Below are 19,455 nucleotides of genomic sequence, written 5' to 3'. Positions count from 1 at the left end.
TGAACTCAGTGTGTGGCTAAATTAACCAGTGTCTGGGCTTTCACACCAAAGAAAAACTCACTGACTCCAGTATTGGGCTTCCAACTAATCAATGGGATTGCTGCTTGTGCAAACTTCCTACAAGAATAAGAAGCTGAGCTGATGGGTAGCGTTGACTTTTGTAGACGTTAGATCAGGCTCTATTGCTGCTGTCTGTTCTTGCAAAGACATGAGGAGGAAATTGTTGCCCCTGTCCCAGGTTGCCCAGAGAGGTGGTGGATGAACCATCCCTGGAGACATCCCAGGCCAGGCTGGATGGTGCTCTGAGCAACCTGATCTGTTTGTAGATGTCCCTGCTCATGGCAGGGGTGGGATTGGGTAAGCTTGGAAAGTGCCTTGCAACCCAAACACTTCTATAATTCTATAAATGCTTGCCTGCATCTTCAGTAGATCTCCTTGTTCTCCATTGGTTGTACTCTAAGATATGGAGCAGCTGTCCCTGCTTCAGGACCAGAAGGTGAAGGTCTAAGTTGGAGTCTGAACGCCATAGAAAAATAGGAGGACATAGCTTTTCATCTGTGGAGCATTCCAAGCTGGTGCTTTAATGTATTCACAACCCTGTGCTTTTTACAAAATTCGAAGGTGTTTTTATTGTACAAAATTCCACAATGAAGACTACCAGCCAGTTTCTTACATAACTGCTTTAAAAAATAGAATTGTACATCTTTTTGTAGTGTGCTGATTTTGACATTCACTAGCTGGAAGAAACAGAAATGGAGCAGCAATTTGACTTGGAGGTGTTTACCTGGACAGGTTTTTGTTTGACCTCGATTTCTCTTATGTGCCTTAATGTACAGTTTCTGGCATTAACAGAAAACCTGATATAGCTCCTTTCCAAGCCATTGAACCCTATTAGTAGGCCAGGCTGCCACTGTTGATGAGCTTTTTTTTCACTTCAAAAGGGTGAATTTGCTGTCAGAATATGGGACATAACATGTCAGTGTCAGCTTTTAGCAATGCAACAGGCTGGCCATGTTAAACCCATCATAGAATGAGGATCTACATAACTTTTCTTGCAGCCAGTCTCTAGACCATAATATCTTTTTAGTGAGAGACAGTGGATATCTGATCTGAATAATGGCCCAGGACTACGTTCTCTGTGTATTGTTTCACACCAGTATCTTTAAAACACCTTTTTGCTGTCTAACCTCCCATGACCTTTAAAAACTGATATATTACTCTTTTGCATTGAAATACAACTGTCTGCAGTGAGTTCTCCAACAGTTTTCCTTAGAAATATAAACATTTCAGTCCAATGTTAGCTGGTTGAAATTCATTCTCCGAGGTTTTTTTCTTTTAAAAAGTGTTCACCCCAGCGATGAATTTCTTCACATTAAGTCCAGTTTAAATATGTATTGCACGCAAGGGAAAAAAATCTCCTCTTTGAGTTGAACTGCGGACCTGTGACCTTCTGAGCAGAAGTGGTAATGTATAATGCAGCTGTTTCATGCCTGAGATTTCTCTTCCATCCTTCGTGAGTATTAAGTGCCAAGACTAGTTAACCTTATCTATCTCTTGTGTCTCGCGCCAGTGGCTGCAGCAACACACTACAAGCAAAAGGAGGTATTTAAAAAGGTTCCTACCACCAAAGCCTTTGTGTCCCATGGTCATTTGTGGGTTTTCTAAATGACAACCAGGACCACAACAGACACAAACTGTGATTTCCTTTTTCAGCTAAATTCTTATTGCTTTGGAGCTCATGGAAGATTTGCAACCAATGTCAAGAGTAGCAAGATTGTATTTTTGGTCTGCCTTGCCATTGGTTTATATCATTTAGGTTTAGGAAGGGTTAGGGTCTGTTATTTCCAACCAGTTAGGAAAAAAGCAAAGCTTAGACCAAAGAAAAGTATCTCATGGAGGTAAATTACTTTGAGAAGGATTTTCCTACTCAGCTGATGTCACCAATGGTTGTCATAAAAAGGTGATTTCAGTTACAACGCTCAATTTGCATAGTCTTTCTGTGAAGGTGACATAACGGAATGCCACGTTTTGTCAGCTTAGTGAAAGTCTCAGGACCTTAGATGGCTTTTTCTTTTGGTCTGGTTTAAATTACCACTGTATAAACTTTTTAAGCAGGTCTGCTTCTGAATGAAGCAAGTGCAAAACATGGCAAATTCTCCTGTCTGTCCCTGTGACCCAGAGCACTATAGTGGTGCAGTTTTGAAACTGTCTTAAAATCCACAGTTTAAAAAATCAAAGATGAGAATTTTACCCTTCATTTCTACACACCGGCAGTGTAGCACCTGATTTCTTCCGCTTTCAAGGCATTTTGTGTTCCTATGCTTTAAACTGATGGCTAAAGTTCTGCCTGCGGAAATAAAAAAATGAACCCACGCCAATGATGATCACAGATAAAACCAACACAAATGTTAATATAATAAGGAAGTTGATTTTCTTTAGATCTTCTTTTTCACAGTCTTCAGGTCTAATGTTCCCGATGTGCATTTCTTCCTGGTACCCAAAGTTCTGAGTGTACTGGCACGTTAAGTGCTCCACGTTGGGGATCTGGACATTGTTATTCTGGATCATTGATGAGAGCCAGATGTTTCCACAGCAGTTGAGTGGGTTCCCAGTGAGATACAAGTTTTTAAGGGAATTTTCTAATGCTAAAATATTGCTGTTCTGTAACGTACTAAACCTATTGTTCCGTAGGTCCAGAACTTCCAGTGGAGAGTCACTACCCCACTTAGGCAGCCAGTTCAGCTGATTTTCAGAGAGGTTTAAATGTTTAAGGTGACTAAAACAAGGCAAGTCAATATTTAAATCTATCAGGCTATTGCCATGTAAAAACAAATATTCCAGAGACTTCTCCAGTCCTGATAATGCTTTAACTTCTATTTTCAGTCCAGGGTTCATGGAGAGATCCAAGACAATCAGGGGAGTCTTGTAGAAAGTGTATGATGGTAGGATGTTCAGCATGTTGTCGGCTAGGTACAAGTACTGAAGAGCAGGAGAGTCAACAAATGATACACAACCGCTTTCCTCTCCAGCAAGTCTTTGCCTAGCTAATCCTGAGTACATGCTGCAAAGGCTGATATTATTGCTCTGTAGATTAAGCAGTCTGAGGCTAGGAAGACTTGAGAAGATATCAAATTGCAGGGTCTGAAGATGGTTGTTTTGAACATAGAGCTCCTTCAAATTTGACAACGTGCCAACATCTAGGAGAAGGTTCTGCAAAGCATTGTAGCTCAAGTCAAGGACAGTCAGGGAGATCAATGCACTGTCATAAGTTATTGAAAATGACTGAAGACAGTTTCTACTGAGATTAAGGGTATGAAGAGACAACATTGATTCAAAGAACTCATCCGGAATGGATTTGATTTCATTATAACTTAAGTCTAAATATACAAGATGGGATAAATAAAGAGAACTTTTGTTTCTACTTTGCTTCTGATCAGGAAGTTGAAAGGAAGCATCTAGCCATTCATTTTCCATATAGTCCATTTTATTATGAGGGGATTCAGCAGTGAGCTGGATTAAATTCTTTGATAAATTCAGAGTTATCAGTTTATTTACCTGGGGGAAGACTGGGAAGTGAAGCAGTTTGTTTTCACTCAGATCCAAAAATCTTAAGTTATATTCATCATCTGACTTTGTGGTGTGGAAGGTCTCAATGCTATTCCTGCTGAGGTCAAGTATCTCCAGCTGTTTGAGGTTGAAATCAGAGATGCAAGTAATTGAATTCATGGAGAGATTGAGTTTGGAAAGGTTCACTAGAGTCTCAAAAGTACCTTCTTCTATTTCCATGATTATATTACTCTGAAGATCTATCTCCACAAGACTGGGACATCCCTGAAACATCTTCTGTGATATCATTATAATACTGTTTTCTGCCAAGGAAAGATACTGTAGTGCCGGGGCTTGTTTAATGAAATACTCAGCCATCCCGTTGTACAGACTGTTGTGGGACAAGTCCAGTATTTCCACCTTGGGTAAACGCCCAATCCCCTCTGTCTCATTCTGAGCAAGTTCATATAAGTGATTGTCGGCTAAATTTATTTCAAGCAAACTCGTCATATGTGCAAAGACTCCAGGCGCGATGAAGCTTATCTGGTTAGAGCTTAAATCCAGGCATTGGAGGGAAGTGTAAAATGATAACGGCGTTTCAGGGATGCTTTGAATCAGATTTCCAGACAGATCTATTTTGTTTACGTTCGGATGGAGCTCACTAGGGATTTGGTGGAGGTCTTTGTTGTGGCAAAATGCCTGTGAGTTTACCTGCCAAAAAAACAAGAGAAAAAACGGGTTGTCATGGGGCAAATGAAAAACAGTGTTGCGTGAAATATAAATAAAATAACATTCAGTATCTGAGCAGATCCTGCTCTTGAAACACTGATCACACTGTTTTCTCTGAGTCTTCAGATAGCAAGAACAACAATTCTAATGCTTCTTTGCAGCTAACAGCACTCATTTAATTTTAAAGATATTTCTAACTTACAGTACAGAGAGATTTATCTGCATTTGATGATACCTACTAAAAGTTTGGCTTTTTGTACCTTTCTCCTGAGCTCATTTAATAGTCCTAAATGAAGGAGTTTTCCCCTCCTTCCATTGCAGTCAAGCACCATTTCCTCACTTTTGTTCTGGTATTTAATTTTTTCTGCTTTATCACTGTATTTGATTCTGCAAACTCTACTTGCAATAGTAAGTAGTTCATAGAAGAGCTCCAGTTTGCTGGTAGTATAGGTCCCAAAGCAGGGAGGTGGAGTAACATTTAAGGATCTTATGGCACAAAAACCATCCCTCTCCTTGGTCACACCCTCGGATATTTGATCATGTCTATTTAGCCATGGCTTAGTTAAGCAATACCTCTTTAAAAAAACGGGTCCTTAACTACTGAAATACTTCTTATGCAAACATCCGAACTCCTCCGACTTTTACCATCTGTATTTATCCCTTTCTTAAGGGAACAGTTCCCTTCTTTTTGTATGGGGAGCGCGCCTTATGAAACCACCCACATAAGACACCCGTGACACAACATGGAAAGGAAAAATTATGTAGACCCAGCTTTTGAGAGGAAAAAACCCAGGATGTGCAGTAAGGATCATGCCTTTTCATTCCAGTTCTCAGCAGCAAGGTAGAGAAAAAACTCAAGTGTCAAAGTCAAATTAATCTGCTAGATGCATGTCTGTTCCATTGCAACGAGCACTGAATCTGTGTCTAGAGCAAAATTTGGAGTGTGTGTTCATAAGAAACATTGGAAACATGAACATGATCATCCTTCCATAAATGTCGAGCTGTATTTTGTTATTAAGGGCAACATCCAGCAGCGGGAGGAAGTGGAATGCAAAAGGCTTAGGCAGCATTTAATTTACCGGAGAAAAACTCTTGTTATGAATGTATTTGGGTGACTGGGTCATGTACTGTTTGTAGAAAGATCAGAAAAAAAAAGAAAGAAAAATATCTGTTGAATCTTAACTTCTGCGAAGAAGCATAATCCAGATTCCATGACGCAAAGCTTTTCGGACATTAAAGAAACACTAAAAGAAAAAAGATATTAAAACCCATCTGTTTCATATGAACTTTTAGGTGAATGAAGTGACAGGTCTGTTTAGGAGAAGTGGGGCAACAGTCAGCGTTTTGTGAATCTCTTTTGCATCATATGAGTTTTGGACACCACACAAAAATGTGCCAGAGAAGTGCAAGAGCTCATCCAAACTCTAGATATGCACAGGCTGTTCCACAGTCCTTCCCATGATACGTCTTTCCCAAAGATCCCAAGTAAATGGCTCATTAAAACCTCAACCCTTTCCTTGTCATCCTCCAACTTACTTAAATCTCTCCTGTCTATTAGAATAAAGAGAAGGGAATATTCTGGCTTTCCCCTGGCATTATTTCTTTCCTGAAAAGCCACTGTAGACTTACTCATTTTGAGCTAAAATGGGCACAGAGCTGGGCTTAGCTCTGAGGTCCAAATAACGGAGCGATAAGTCTCCTCTTGCTTCATTTGTGGAAGAGGGAGAAATCAGAATGTTGCAAAAATCCAGAGTGAAAAAGCAGCAGTCACTCTGCAGCCTAAGGCAGATGCCAGGTTTCTTCCCTCACTTTGAGCCAGATCTCAGCAAGTTTTGAGCACCTTCCACTCCCTCCAGGCACCCGGCATCATAGCTAAGTCCTGGTCCATCTCCCAATGATGCCAGTCGGCTGTTTTTCAATGAAATTGAAAGGTCATTCTCAGTTCACCATGTGTCTTGCAGGATTTGGCCTTTAATCTGCATCCACTGAACCCTCCCAGTGATAAAAAGAACTGATAAAATCTATACCTCCCACTGTCTGCCATTTCTTCCTATAACATTTCCCCTCTCAGTTTGGTTTTTTTTTTTTTCAAACTTTCATTCCTTTTCACTGAATTTCTTATCTACTCTGTTCCACACCATCTTTTATCCCCTAAGCCTCAAACTGCATGAATTTCATTCTCATCAGCACTAGAAAGAAAAGATGAAGCATGTCCCAGTGGGATGGAGCAAACAGCATCTCTTTGCATATATCTCCCCTCCTCCCACCCTCCAGCCCTCCCTCCCAATGGGTTGGCAGCCTGAGACTGGAAAAGAGTTTTTTTGCCAGTCTCATGTTCTGATTTCATCATCTCTGCTGGTGCTGCCACCAGTCCATTGGCAAGAAGCACTGCAGGGTGGGAAGCACTCGGTCTCTTCAGTGTCTGGTCCCATTGATAGAATCATAGAAGAGTTTGGGTTGGAAGGGACCTTCAAATCTCATCCAGTGCCACCCCTGCCATAATGTCCTGGTTTTGTTAAAAACAAGTTTCTCTTTTAGTGAATTTGCCTGTCAGCTAAAGCCTTCATATTAGCTGCATTTTCCTGGAGAACCAGACACATGTTTTGGTAAACCTAGCAATGGAATGCAAACTTATTGATAAGCACGGATGGACATCTCGCGAGAGGGGCGATGAGAAACCGATGACCAAGAAACTGACCAACTGTGTATAACATTGCATTCACGTGAATACTTCATATAAAAGTGGGAGATCACGAGGATCTCGTCCCTTTTGACTTTGCTTTTTCCCTTCTGCTTATGGCTGACATTAGGAGAGGACCTTGCTAGTCATCTCTGCGAACTGAGGCCTAGTGACAGACTGAATCCAGTTCCAGGTGGCTGCAGAGTCCAGTCCAGGACTTCGGGTGCCAGCTCTGCAGTTTGCTGAGACTTTCAAGATTGGTTTTGTATATTTTGTATTATTTTCTCTATTCTTATTAGTAGCATTAGTAAAACATTGTTAATTTTTCCAACTCTCTTCTCTCTGTCCTTCTTTTCCTCCCGATCGCCTGTCCTGAGTGGGAAAGGGGGAGAGGGAGGGGCAAAAGGGGGAAGCGGGGGGGAGAGGAGGTTAACAATACATCTTCCAGGGTTTTATTGTCACCCCACAATCTAAACCCTCAACACATGAGCAGGGACATCTTCACCAGCTCAGGTTGCTCAGAGCCCCGTCCAGCCTGGCCTGGGATGTCTCCAGGGATGGTTCATCCACCACCTCTCTGGACAACTTGGGCCAGGCTCTCCCTACCCTCAGTGGAAAAAATTTCTTCTTCATGTCTGGCCTGAATCTCCCTCCTTTAGTTTAAAACCATCACCCTTGTCCTATCACAACAGGCCCTGCTCAAAAGTCTGTCCCCATCTTTCTTATCAGCCCTTTTTAACTAAGGAAAGGCCACACTTAAGGTCTCCCTAGAGCCTTCTCTTCTCCAGGCTGAACACCCCCAACACTCTCAGTCTGTCCTCCCAGCAGGGTTTTTCCAGCCTCGGATCATTTTTGGGTCCTGCTTTGGCCCCTCTCCAACAGGTCCATGTCTCTCTTATCCAGGGGCTGCAACAAAATGTCTCAACAGCTCAAAAGTTGAGCATCATTTGGATTCTGACTCCAGTTCCTCACTGCTCAGCACTGTCTGGAAGTTGTCACCCACCTTAGTAAGAACCTTACAAACAAAGCAGCTGGATCCAAGCTTCCACTCATGTTCTCCGGTATGAACACATGAGCTTTTGAACCAAAGAATTTGGACTGGAACCACTTGTCCTGGACTTGCACTTGCAAGTTGTCCCTAGCAATTGTCTAGATTTGGATTAGATGATCATTTAGACTACATGAGCTTTGAAGATCCCTTACAACCCAAACTCTTCTGTGATTCTATGATTCCATGATTCTACAATTCTAACATTATCTGGAAGAGCTGCACAGGCGCAGACTCAGCTACACAACCACACTTGAGCAATTTGCCCAGATATCACATATTCACCTGACTTATAACTGGTTGTGAACATTTTCTTACACCACTTCAGTTCAAGATAAGGTATAATTTGCTAAAACCTCTTCCATTCCATGAATTGCTTGAAAGCTCGTCCTTTGCCAGTTAACATGAGCTGGAAACATATTTCTTTGGGAGATTAAAACATGCACTAGTTGAAGCCCCTCTCCTTGGAAGGCAACATGAGTTAGGAAGAATCTCTGGGCATTTAAGCTGTGCCTTCTTGTCTCACAGAGAGGTAGATGTGCAGTAACTTGCCTAATCAGTGCAGATCATTCCCATTTCAGGTGTTCTCATAGGGACTCTTCACTTCCAAAAACCTTTTTTACAAGACTTTGATTCAATGACAGGAGTCAGAAATGGGCACAGGCTTCTGACTCGTGCCTCTCCCACAAGATCTGGGATGAAAGTTTCCATTTCTGAGCCTTTGCTATTTTGAAGGTGTCACCACAGGGAAAGTACAGTGTAAAACAGCGAGGTTGTGATGAAAAATAATCACATGAAGTAAGCAGGACTCTCAGTGGACCCATCAGCTACTCCAGTAGCTCCCACTTTCTTTAAACCGTGTTTGGATTTACATCCTCCCCCTTCCATTGGACCAAACGCCCAGCAAAGGAAAATGATCAACATCAACATTAATGATGCTGAGCTGTTAATTTATACCAGATGAGCATCTCAGTCCCCGACTGCAGTGTGTTTTCTGTCGGGGTTGAATTTATTCCAGCCTTGTTGCATAGAGTCTTGGCTTCTGTCTTGATGAAAGCAATTTAGAGTGGAGTGGTGGAAAAAAGACATGTATTTATTTCTCAGCAATCATCTTAATCTGTGACCCATCAAGAAGTGGGATGGGGCAAATCTGCTTGGATCATTGTGTGTCTCACCCAGCCTTTATGTCATTATGATACATGGGACCCAAAATGTCAAGTTTACAGTGGCTTCATCAGTCTTCCCTCTCCAGCCAACAAACTGAGCTACCCAGTCACCTTCCCAAGATCTTTTTATATATACTAGGTCTTAATTTCTCTGGAATTCAGGAAGTGCAGCAATATGGCAGGGTAGGCAGGAATGGAATGAGTCCCATAAGGGACATGTGTACAGCTAGCAAATTATTTTTTTTCCCTATTTTGGAAATTCTTGAGGATTTGTGTTGAACAGCTTCAACATTAAAAAAAAAAAATGAAAAAAAGATAAGTATTTTTAAATGTCCTGTTACAGTCAGCAGCACTTGGATAGGGAAAGGAGCAAGTTCAGCTGTGAATAACATTTTTGATATTGTACCAGGTGCTTGCAAAAATTTAAGGAGCAAATTTTATACTGGAACAAGAGGCTCTGTTACTTCTTTTACCTCCAGCAGAAGTCAGGTACAACTTCCCTGGCAGCAATCCTGTGTCAGGGCAGAGAAGTTCATTCTCCCCGTTATTACAAAAAGGCTGGTATGGATGTATTTCACAGAAGACACTTTTATTTAAAGCACAAACTCAGGCCTGATATAAAAGAGTTGATGTTAGGTCTAAGTTCTTTCTCTGTCTCAGCCACAGAATCCCTGTGCAGTTTTTGGGGAAATCAGGTCAAATTTCTTTTAACCAGCTCCCTCTTAGGAAAAAGTGGAGATAATGACCCTTCTTTCCCTGCCTCGCTTTTATGTGCTGTCACTCCAGCAAGGACGTAACATGACAACATCCCACTGAGCATCCACTAGCCCAGCAAACACATCTCTACTGTCACGGAGGGCCTGGTCTTGTGGGGGTTCCCTTTCCCTTGCCTGTAACAAAGGGAGGTCCAACCTCAACCAGGATCTCAAGGGACCTGAGCAGGGAGACAACCTTACCATTTCACAGGACATCCCCTCTGTGGGCTGATCGTTAGAGGTCCCTCTATTCACCACTCCCAGGAAGAAGATGATGTACAGTTTCATGGTTCTGCAGGAAAAAGTGATTATTGTTAGGTTGCAAATGTGACATGGTGGTCAACCTATCCAAAAGCTGGCACCAGATCATCATATAACACAGAAAAGCACACACGCAGTGCAATAAATTAACCCATCCCTGAACCTACAGCACATACAACCTACCTATTACTTTTGCATCTCTTTGAGCCTGGTGGGAAAAAGAGAGATTTATACAGAATTGTAGAATCGTTTTGATTGAAACAGACCCTTAAGGTCACTGTGAACCCAACACTGATACTAAACCGTGTTTCTAAGAACCTCATCTCCACATTTGTTCAGATAGATGATATCCAGACCAAGCAATGAAGTCCAGATGCTGGGCAGCATGTCTGACATCACTGAGAAAAACAACCATCAAAGATCAACTGACCTTCCAGAGCCACCTTGCTCTCCCCATAGAGGCAGCTCAGGTGTTTTCAACTGGGCTGGAATTTTGGGGCGTCAAGTCCTGACTGAAGTGAACAGCTGCCACTCAGAAGCAACAGGCATTGGGAACAGTTTCAGTTTCCATCCACAACTTTTTCCATTCCGCTCACCCCAGAGAGTCAAAGAAGTTTTACACACTCATGCAAATTTGTTGAATTAATGTAAGCAGCTTAAAGAATGGACTGAGAACTTTTTGTCCAAATGTTAGCTTTCCGTTTTATACATCCCAGGTATGGGTAGGCTTTTAAATGCATTTGAAAGCAGATGTCTTACAAAGAGACAGATATAAATGGAATGAATTTACTTGAAATGAAGGATTCATTAGAGTTTGGAAAGCACTCTAGAAAAGAGCGTAGAAATAACTGCAAAAGGAGCAAACATCATTGGGAGGTATTTCACTGGGCAGTGGGAGAAAAATGCAAATGCAACCAATGGAAAACATTGATCCTTCAAACGCTTTGCTTCTAGATGGACACTCATGAAGTCTCTGACTGTGGTCACCACTGTTATGAGCTCCAGACATCACTTCTTTATGTATATCTCTATTGCAAACATGCCGAATCTATCTGTATTGGTATGGCTTCTTGCAGGCAGATCCAAGCTGATCCTGCCCGAATCCAGAGCTGGTGAGACACACACCAGCTCCCAAATGGAAGCCAAAGAGCAGTGCTTAGCTAGCTGCTGCTCAAGCCTGCATCTCCAAAACCAAGCCAATCTCATGCACACATGCCATCAAAACCCAGCACCAATGTGCTGTTACTCAATGGCTTCCACCCGCAGAGCATCAGAAAGCTGGAAACAGCTGGATCTCCCCAGCTGTTGGAGATCCCTCTGCTTAGTCACAGTTTGAGGGATGGAGCTGGTGGCCACGGTTCCATGCAGCAATGGCAACTGTTGAACAGCAACATCAACAGGTTCATGATGGGAACTATCCCTCCACTTCCCAACCAGAGAAAAGTGAAACTCAGGAGGTTTAGACCACAGTTGCTCTATTTTTCAGATTGCACATTCCTTCCAGTTCTGGGAAACAAGTAGTGATGGATGAGGATCTGGGACCCCAAGGTGAAAGAGCTTGGGGTTTGTCTTTGGTTCTCAGCAGGAGAATCAGAAGTCTGTTCTCCTCCTCTAAAATGAGACCAAGGATGTTAATTCTTGACCCTTTTTATTATTGTTTACGAAATACATTGAAATCATCCTATGGAAGGAGGAATTACTGATACCACTATCTATAATGTCTCTGTCATTCTGTTCCTCATTCCCCAGGCTTAGAGGAGTGGGTGCCTCCTCTAAGGAGTATAAAATGAGTTTAATCATTTGGGCACTATTTTGTTGGAACTGGGAGAAAAACATACTGATGGTTACAAGGCTTCACTCCGAGCCCTTGAATGGAAATTGTTTCTATTAAATCCAATTAATTAAGCTGACGAAATCTCCATGGATGCTACCCAGAACATGGCACCATCCTGATGGGCAGCATGTGTCCTGTGATGTCTGTGATACCCTCTTTTGTCACACTGCCAGTGCAAAAAATGACCCCTTTGTTTCTCAGATAAAAAATGTGTCATGATCCTGGGTCTTGCAACGTCCTAAATTATAAATTTGTAAAGCAACTGGAGAATTGATGCATTTGAGCACAAAAATATGATTTAATGGCTTGCTGCATAAGACAGACCTGTAGTAAACAAACATATTGTCCCTCAAGGTGCTTCTAAGGTGGCTGTCACACCCTGAAGCACTAGGACATGGTGGTCTCTTCTGATATGAGACCCCATGGACTCCATCCAGAGGAGGGTAAGCCGCTCCCCATGGTACAGCACAACCTGTGGTTTTCAGTTCAGCTGTCCAGGTGAGGTTTTCCCCACCTGGCTTTTCTCTGGACAACCTTTAGAGCCTTCTCAGCAACAGCTGAGGTGACACAGCACTGTATCCCCCTCCTCTCTGTTCTTTGAACATGTCTCAGATGCCCACCACCCTCTTCCAGGATTTCCATTGCCGTGGTGCCAGAGAGCATCACCATTAAATCCTGCCCGCTGGCACTGGTACTGATGGCTCTAACCACAGCTCACAAGAACAGTCCAGGAGCAGCAGTAGCAGCAACATGATCCAAAAGAGCTTCTATTGCTCTGAGGCTTTCCCAGAGTTGAAGCAGATTCATACTTGGTGCCAGTTTAGTCCCACTGGCAGCTGTGATAAAAATCCCAGCATACCACAGAGCAGGACTGAGCTCTGAACCATGTTCAGTGTCACAGATTTCCATCACAGTACTTAAAAATTACCCAGCCCCATCCACAGCTGAAAAAGAGAAGTGATTTCAGTAACACCCCCATGGAACTTTCTTAAATGGCTTAAATAACGCAGCGTCTAGAAAAGGCATGGTACCCAAACCATGTCAGCACACTCACTTAACAGATGGGAGGATATAGGGAGAGAAGAGCACTGATTTGCTCCAGGACACATTTGAAACCATGGAAGAATCAAGGTTTTATCCCAGTTTGCCCAGTTCCAACTCCAGAACAATATTTGCCTCTATGTCTATTACAATATAAACCCTGAAACCATGTCATAGAGGTTGCTTGTAGCTAACAACAGCAGCACCTTACAAATTTCCTGCAAAGGCAATTTTTGTTACTGCTTAGACAATTAGCAGACATTCTCCTGTGCCAAAGAGAGTTTAAACATGAGACAATACGCAAAGCACAAGCCAAACTTCCCAGGGTCTGATCCTTTCTCACACAAGACGCTTTGCTGCCGTGTCAGAGCCTTCAGGGTTAAAAAAAGCGAATATTTCACATTTACCTTGTTTCAAGGGTTTCTCGCGTCCCCAGACACTGCTTATCATGTCTTTAAAAAGCATATCCAACCCTTTTAAAACTGGCTCAGTCCTGGTACCGATGAAATTGTTCTTCAGCTTCGCCTTCACCCCTTCGGGACACCCAAGAGGCTCACTCGTAACTTCATAACAAAGGCACTTTTTCAGGGAAATAACCTTATTTGGGACAGTATCTGCTTTAAATTATGTTGCTTGTCCTTCTCCGAACTCCTCTCCGGGCTCTTGCTGGGTCCTAATCGCCGCTGTGCTCCGGACAGAGGAAGCTACTGTGTGACATCCTGAAGCTTTTGCTCGGGGCAGGCATAGGAAACAAGGGGATATTTCTTTCTTCCCAGCAAAACTTTCAGGATCGGGCCGTGGGTTTGCTCAGGGGAATAAGTGACTTATCGTTGCCGATGCCATTGTTTAGCTGCGTGCGCGGTGCGAGGCGACGTGTTTACTTTGGGATTTGGTATCCGCGAGTTACATTCCTGGAGGATTGCAGCCTCCCACCCCCTGCACCTAAATCATTCTTGTCATCGTTAGGAAACCAGTGCTTGAGGATTAAAGCTTTCAATCTCACAGCTGATAATAATAAACCCCAGAATCTGGAAACCTGTCCTAAAAGAAATATACATATATATATATATATATTGTTTTAGAGTGTGATACCAATCTGCTGGCAGGGTGTGGGTTCAGTGTCAGCTACAACACACCTGGCTTGGAGGGTTTTCATGGCATGAGGCAGGAATTAGGGAGAGTGATAAAGGCAGAGGATTCCGAAAATCCGGATCAGCTACTGAATATTTGGCAGCGAGTACATAGTGCTGAATCTACCGGACCTGCTTGTAAAAACTTCCCATTGCAAAAGGGGTGCTTTTGTCATGCAAAATTCAGTTTCAGATGAGTTAAGCTTTTTATTTATTATTTGATGCTGCCCTCTAGGGCTGGAGCAGCTGTCTAATTGCTGGTTTCCTCACTTCCTTTTGTTAATTGAGACCTGCTCCTGGAAAACCTGCCTTTACAAAGATTTCCCTGTTGCCCAACCTCGCAAGCCTGAACTGTTGCAATGCACTTTTCCCATAGAATCATTTTGTTTGGAAAAGACCTTCAAGATCATGAAGTCCAGCTGTTAACAATAGCACTAACCCATATCCCTAAGAACCTCGTCTACCTGTCTTTTAAACCCCTCCAGGGATGGTGACTCCACCACTGCCCTGGGCAGCCTGTTCCAATGCCTGACAACCCTTCCTGGGAAGAATTGTTCCCAAGATCCAATCTAAACCTCCCCTGACACAATTTGAAGCCATTTCCTCTCATTCTATCACTTGTTTCTTAGGAGAAGAGGCCAACCCCCTCCATGCTACAACCTCTTGAAACAATACGCCAAAGAGCTGGGCTCTTATCATTTGCTTTGCAATGTAGCCTGAGATGAGAGACACAAATGCTATGAAGAGGCAGCAGTATATGTGCATGAAGGAGACGGAATATTTAGGTGCAATGGATAGAGAAATTCATGTTTAACTCTCAGGAGGACAGTCTGCCAGGGAGAATATCACAACCCTGGATGAGTTTGCCTTGACTGGGCTCTCCTCAGACTAGTTTCCATCACCTTCCCCTAAGCACCTAGAGTTTTGAGCTTCCCTTGTTCAGAGCTGGCTGCAGCGCTGTTTTTCACCTCATCCGTTTGGCACGTTCCCCAGAGTCAAGCCCTCCATCTCCAATCCCCTTGGGGAACTCGTGTTGAAGCTGAGGGCCGCTGTGGTGTCCAGAGGTTCAAATGGATGTTCTGGGTTTAGAGTTTGCCTCATCAGCAGTGTGCAATAACACTTGCAACGCGCAGCCACTTCTGCAAGGAAAACCTCAAATACAGGAGGTCTTCAAGAAAAGAAAGATACTTTTTTAAAGAGGATGGTTTGATTTGGATGAAATGCAAACATCATGCCTGTAAGGAAGAGTAGCAAGTGCCCTGGGTGATTGCAACTTCACATTTTCCTGCACTTGGTTGTTCAGAGCACTGTGAGAAGTTTAGATTTGCAGGGGAGAAAAATAACAGGGCTTTTGCTGGTTGTGCTTTTTAAAAAGCCATCTCTGTTCCTCAAGCTGTTTTATTGAATGGCCAAGCAGCTGTGCCAGCTGAACTGTGAAGAAGAGCCTGGACAGAAACAAATGCCAGAGCAGGAGGGAAGGGCATGCACTGATTCTGCTGCTCGGGACTTTGCTTCATTAAAACCACCGACTTAAAGGAACACCAACTGTGCAGGGGAAGATCAATGCTGTCCTTACCATCTTTGCTTTTTCCTAAAGGAGATCTGACAGCAAATAGTTTCAAAGACCCTGAAGCATTTGGCCAACTTCCCATTTTCAATATCATCATGCTTTGAGCTACCCAGCAGTTTACACCCTAAAGTGATGTTGAAACATTAGCATGGTATGTGCTTGGTGACCACATCTGTAGAGCAGGGGTCATCCCCATTGGACAGATTGGAGAATCAAGCTCTTTTTCCCACCTGCACAAAATATCTAGGGCTGTCCCACCCCACTAATACCAAAGGATTTGCACCTGCGACTTGGTGAAATCAAGCCCTTCCTGATTTTCCTGTGGTCTGCATGTTTCTGCTGACATCAGCTGGATTTCACCCCACGTTGCCTGGAGGTGACGTGGGGATTAGAGCTGGTGAGCACCTTGTCAGATCTCTCCTGTCCTCCAAACCCTCTTCCCAGCCTGGCCCAGAGCAAGAACGAAAAGCAAATCCCAGCCGCTGGCTCTCATGAGCCGGTCCGTAATCTGCTGGAGGTTCCCAAGGGTTTCAGATAAACAAGAATATGTCTTGACGATTATGTGTCTCGAACCTCCCAGACCTTTTGGAGTCTGTCCATCCATAACTCTGCTGCTTTCTAAGGCGCTGCTTTTGGGTTGAGTCCTGTGTCAAGCTGCATGAATCAAACTCTCCAGAGAAGTAAATAAAACAAGCTCCCGCCTTAGAAAGTGGGTCTGAACAGCAAGGGCAGGAGTGGAACAAGTTTTTCTCCCTTTCAACTGAAATAGCTCCCTGGTGATTCATCCCACCAGGGAGCTGGAGACAACATTAATATTAACCATATTAAAAACAAATAGCTCCGGCTCCTGAGACCCTACAACATCTCCAGGAGCTGCTTCCCCTGGTTTGGTTTTGCTCGTGTCATCTGAACTGTCCTTGGTCTCTCGCAGGAGATGGAGCCTCCTGCCCCATGTGTGAAGTCCACAAATCAAAATAGGGACTTCTACATCTCCTGTAATCCCAATGTGGCTTTTCTCCTGTCTTTTGAAGCTGCTGCCTTATTTCTTTCTCTCTTTCTCTGTCCTCTCCACTTGCACCTCTAGCAGGTGTGCAGGCAACAGCATTTCCCCACCAAAGATTAACCTTTCTACTTAATTGAACACACAGTGTTTAGCGAGTTCCCCTACATTATTCACCGTTTTTTCTACTCCTTTCTCTGAAGAGAAAATGAAAATGAATGAGAATTGCATGAAACCCACCAGCCTGGAGACTTTGTGAGTGAGGGGCTGAGTGAAGGGACAGCAGGAGATGTAAAAATGAAAACATTTCCATCAACAAAAACTGATGTAAACTGGCATTTGAAGATTAAACTATTTGAATGTGAACTGCTCTCCCTGGAGAACAAAACTCCTGGAGAAACTCAAATCCAGGAACAAAACCAGAACCTTTTCTCACCAGCTTCAAACCAAGTGCAGCAAAGGAAGAGAGAAACTGGTTAATAGTTCAGTTTTTCTTTTACTGATGGTGGAGTCAGTGTTTGAGAAAAGGGGCATTCACTTTATGTGAACCAACCACAGATAAAATGAAATGAGAAAAATTATTTCTGACAGATATTACTTGCATGATACTGATATCACCCCCCTTGAATCCATCCATCATTGTGTTATAGTAGTAAAAGCCCAAGCACTGATACAGTCACTAAGCTGTAACCATCTGCTTTAGAAAGAGGTGACTGATAGTGAATTTTTGTTAATGAAAGCTAAAGGATTTCAGTGTTTTAGAATAATAAGATGCTTTTAAAGTTGAAAATATTACATCTTAGTAAAAAACAGATTTACACTTCTGTGGAAAGCAAAGCTTTGCATTGTATTTAAGGGAAATGTAAAATACAATAGGGCTTGGCTTTAGAAAATTCGACCTGACTTTTATATAAACTAGGATTTTCTAAAACTTCACTATTTCCAAATATTGTCTAAACATTAATTCCTTGTGATAACAGTCCAGATGCAGCAAAACACTGTTAGTAAGTCATTGTTCACCCAAGGTGACATTCAAGCTGTCGGGATCTTAAGAGTAGAAAAATAAACCCTGTCATCTCACACCTCGTGCTCCAGCAGGGAGAGTTCAATGACAGCACAGATAGTAAGGAGAGCAGGTGAGCTAAACCAGCATTTTGCTCATTTTACCCAGAGATTGTGTGATTTGCCCAAGGCTATATTAGGATTCAGTGTCAGAGAGCAGCATTTAATCAGCGCACAATGCTGATCTCTGCAGCACTCCTGGTTCAGAGAGCTATAATGCAGTAACACCATAAATAGACTGAAGTCCTGCGAAGAAAGGAAAGAAAAAAAAATCTCCCCCATATTCCATTACTGTAAACACGGAGAATAATAACAAAGCAGGCATATGACAATGGTATTGCTACAAACTAAGCGGTGCCTCCTTAACGTAAAGGATCTAACTCACTGCAGTGCAAGTCCCTGATGGATTAAATATACAGCTGTGTGGATAGAGCCATCCCCACACTGTGTTTAGCCAGTTCCTCAGCCTATTCATAAACACAGCATATTTTATTTATACAGTACCTTCCTCATCTGTGTTATTTTTAAAGGCTGCAGCTCTAAGCCGCCGGAGCCCCCGTCTCTCCCGCAGTTGAGAGCTGAACTTTCCAGCCGGCTCCCGCTTTTCGCACGCGTCTCCACGTACCTGCTTAGTGGCTGGAGGAGGAGGAGGAGGAGGAAGAGGAGGAGGTTTCGCCTCTGCTTGCAGCCTTCTGCCTCCCTGACTCTCCCAGCAGCCTTCCCAGCTCCAGTCGAGGAAGAGTTTCCTTAGGGAAGTCGTACCTCTGTTGCATGCCAGCTGACTAAAACTCTGCGAGCTCCGAGAGAAGTTTGAAGTCACAGGGAAAAAAAATGCTCCCCATAGACTGGTCCTTGAATTCATTCCTTCGCAGTCATGAGCTCTTATATATTCCCAGGCTCCCACGAGCACGTGAATACATACCTCCGTAATAGTTTTAAAATGTGTGTGTCCTCTGCGCTTCTCTTTATTTTCCATTTCGTTCATTCAACCTTGGCTTGTTTCCTGCAGCTTCTCAGCTGGTAATTACGCTCCTCTCATATTGACACATGAAACAGCCTGCGAATACCACAAAAAGTCCCCTCCGCAGGCTTCGGGGACACGTGCTTGTCTCTGAAGTTTGCTGTGCCTGTCCCACAGATGTAAGAATGTGCATTCAGCTACACGGACATGCAGGTTCTCATGGGCTGCTCTTGCCAGGGTTGGGGTAAATCACTAAATCATGGGGACTGAGCTGTCTGCAAACCCTAAACTCTAAGCCTGTGCAGGATGGGGTGTGTAGGGAAGGGTATATCAGAGGAAATTATTGTAGCAGGGCAAACATCATGTTTGGTGTCCCAGAAGCTCAGGTGTGTCTCTGCGGCACAGCAGTGGGATGGCTGAACACACCCTTGGGGGAAAGGATAAATTCAATTTAATGCTTGAATGGGTAATAACGTAAACGCTTTCTTATAAAGACAACGGGACAGAGAGCTCAGAGAAGGGAATGGAGCTGGGGAAGGGGCTGGAGCACAAGTGTGATGGGAGCGGCTGAGGGACCTGGGGGGTTCAGCTGGAGAACAGGAGCTGAGGGGAGACCTTCTGATCTCTGAACTGCCTGAAAGGAGCTTGGAGCCAGGGGGGGTCGGGCTCTAC

General features: G+C 43.4%; 1 protein-coding gene across 3 annotated transcripts; it reads right to left on the bottom strand.

Moving 5' to 3' along the window:
* Positions 1 to 436: 436 nt before the first annotated feature.
* On the bottom strand, positions 437 to 18,711 carry LRRC32 (leucine rich repeat containing 32). Of its 3 annotated transcripts, none has more exons than XM_082060988.1 (3): positions 18,448 to 18,711; positions 10,126 to 10,216; positions 437 to 4,257 (listed from the first exon to the last, which is right to left on the bottom strand). In XM_082060988.1, exons 2-3 carry the CDS (start codon positions 10,210 to 10,212, stop codon positions 2,317 to 2,319), a joined length of 2,028 nt encoding a protein of 675 aa, XP_081917114.1. In that variant the 5' UTR covers positions 10,213 to 10,216; positions 18,448 to 18,711; the 3' UTR covers positions 437 to 2,316. The 3 variants fall into 3 exon arrangements, with proteins under 3 accessions (XP_081917114.1, XP_081917115.1, XP_081917113.1); XM_082060989.1 differs by having other exon boundaries at positions 18,327 to 18,457; XM_082060987.1 differs by lacking the exon at positions 18,448 to 18,711 and adding an exon at positions 13,468 to 13,813.
* Between the last annotated feature and the right edge of the window lie 744 nt (positions 18,712 to 19,455).

The sequence above is a fragment of the Streptopelia decaocto genome (assembly GCF_964273445.1).
Source record: "Streptopelia decaocto genome assembly, chromosome: 1".
Taxonomy (NCBI): Eukaryota; Metazoa; Chordata; class Aves; order Columbiformes; family Columbidae; genus Streptopelia; species Streptopelia decaocto.
This window is presented reverse-complemented; position numbering and strand designations above follow the sequence as displayed.

What these genes read in the sequence shown, in the direction of transcription:
- LRRC32 (XM_082060988.1), bottom strand. Translation starts at nt 10,212, where the DNA reads ATGAAACTGTACATCATCTTCTTCCTGGGAGTGGTGAATAGAGGGACC. An exon ending in AGGGGATGTCCTGTGAAATG is followed by an intron (nt 4,258 to 10,125) that starts GTAAGGTTGTCT and finishes TTTTTTTGGCAG; the next exon opens with GTAAACTCACAGGCATTTTG.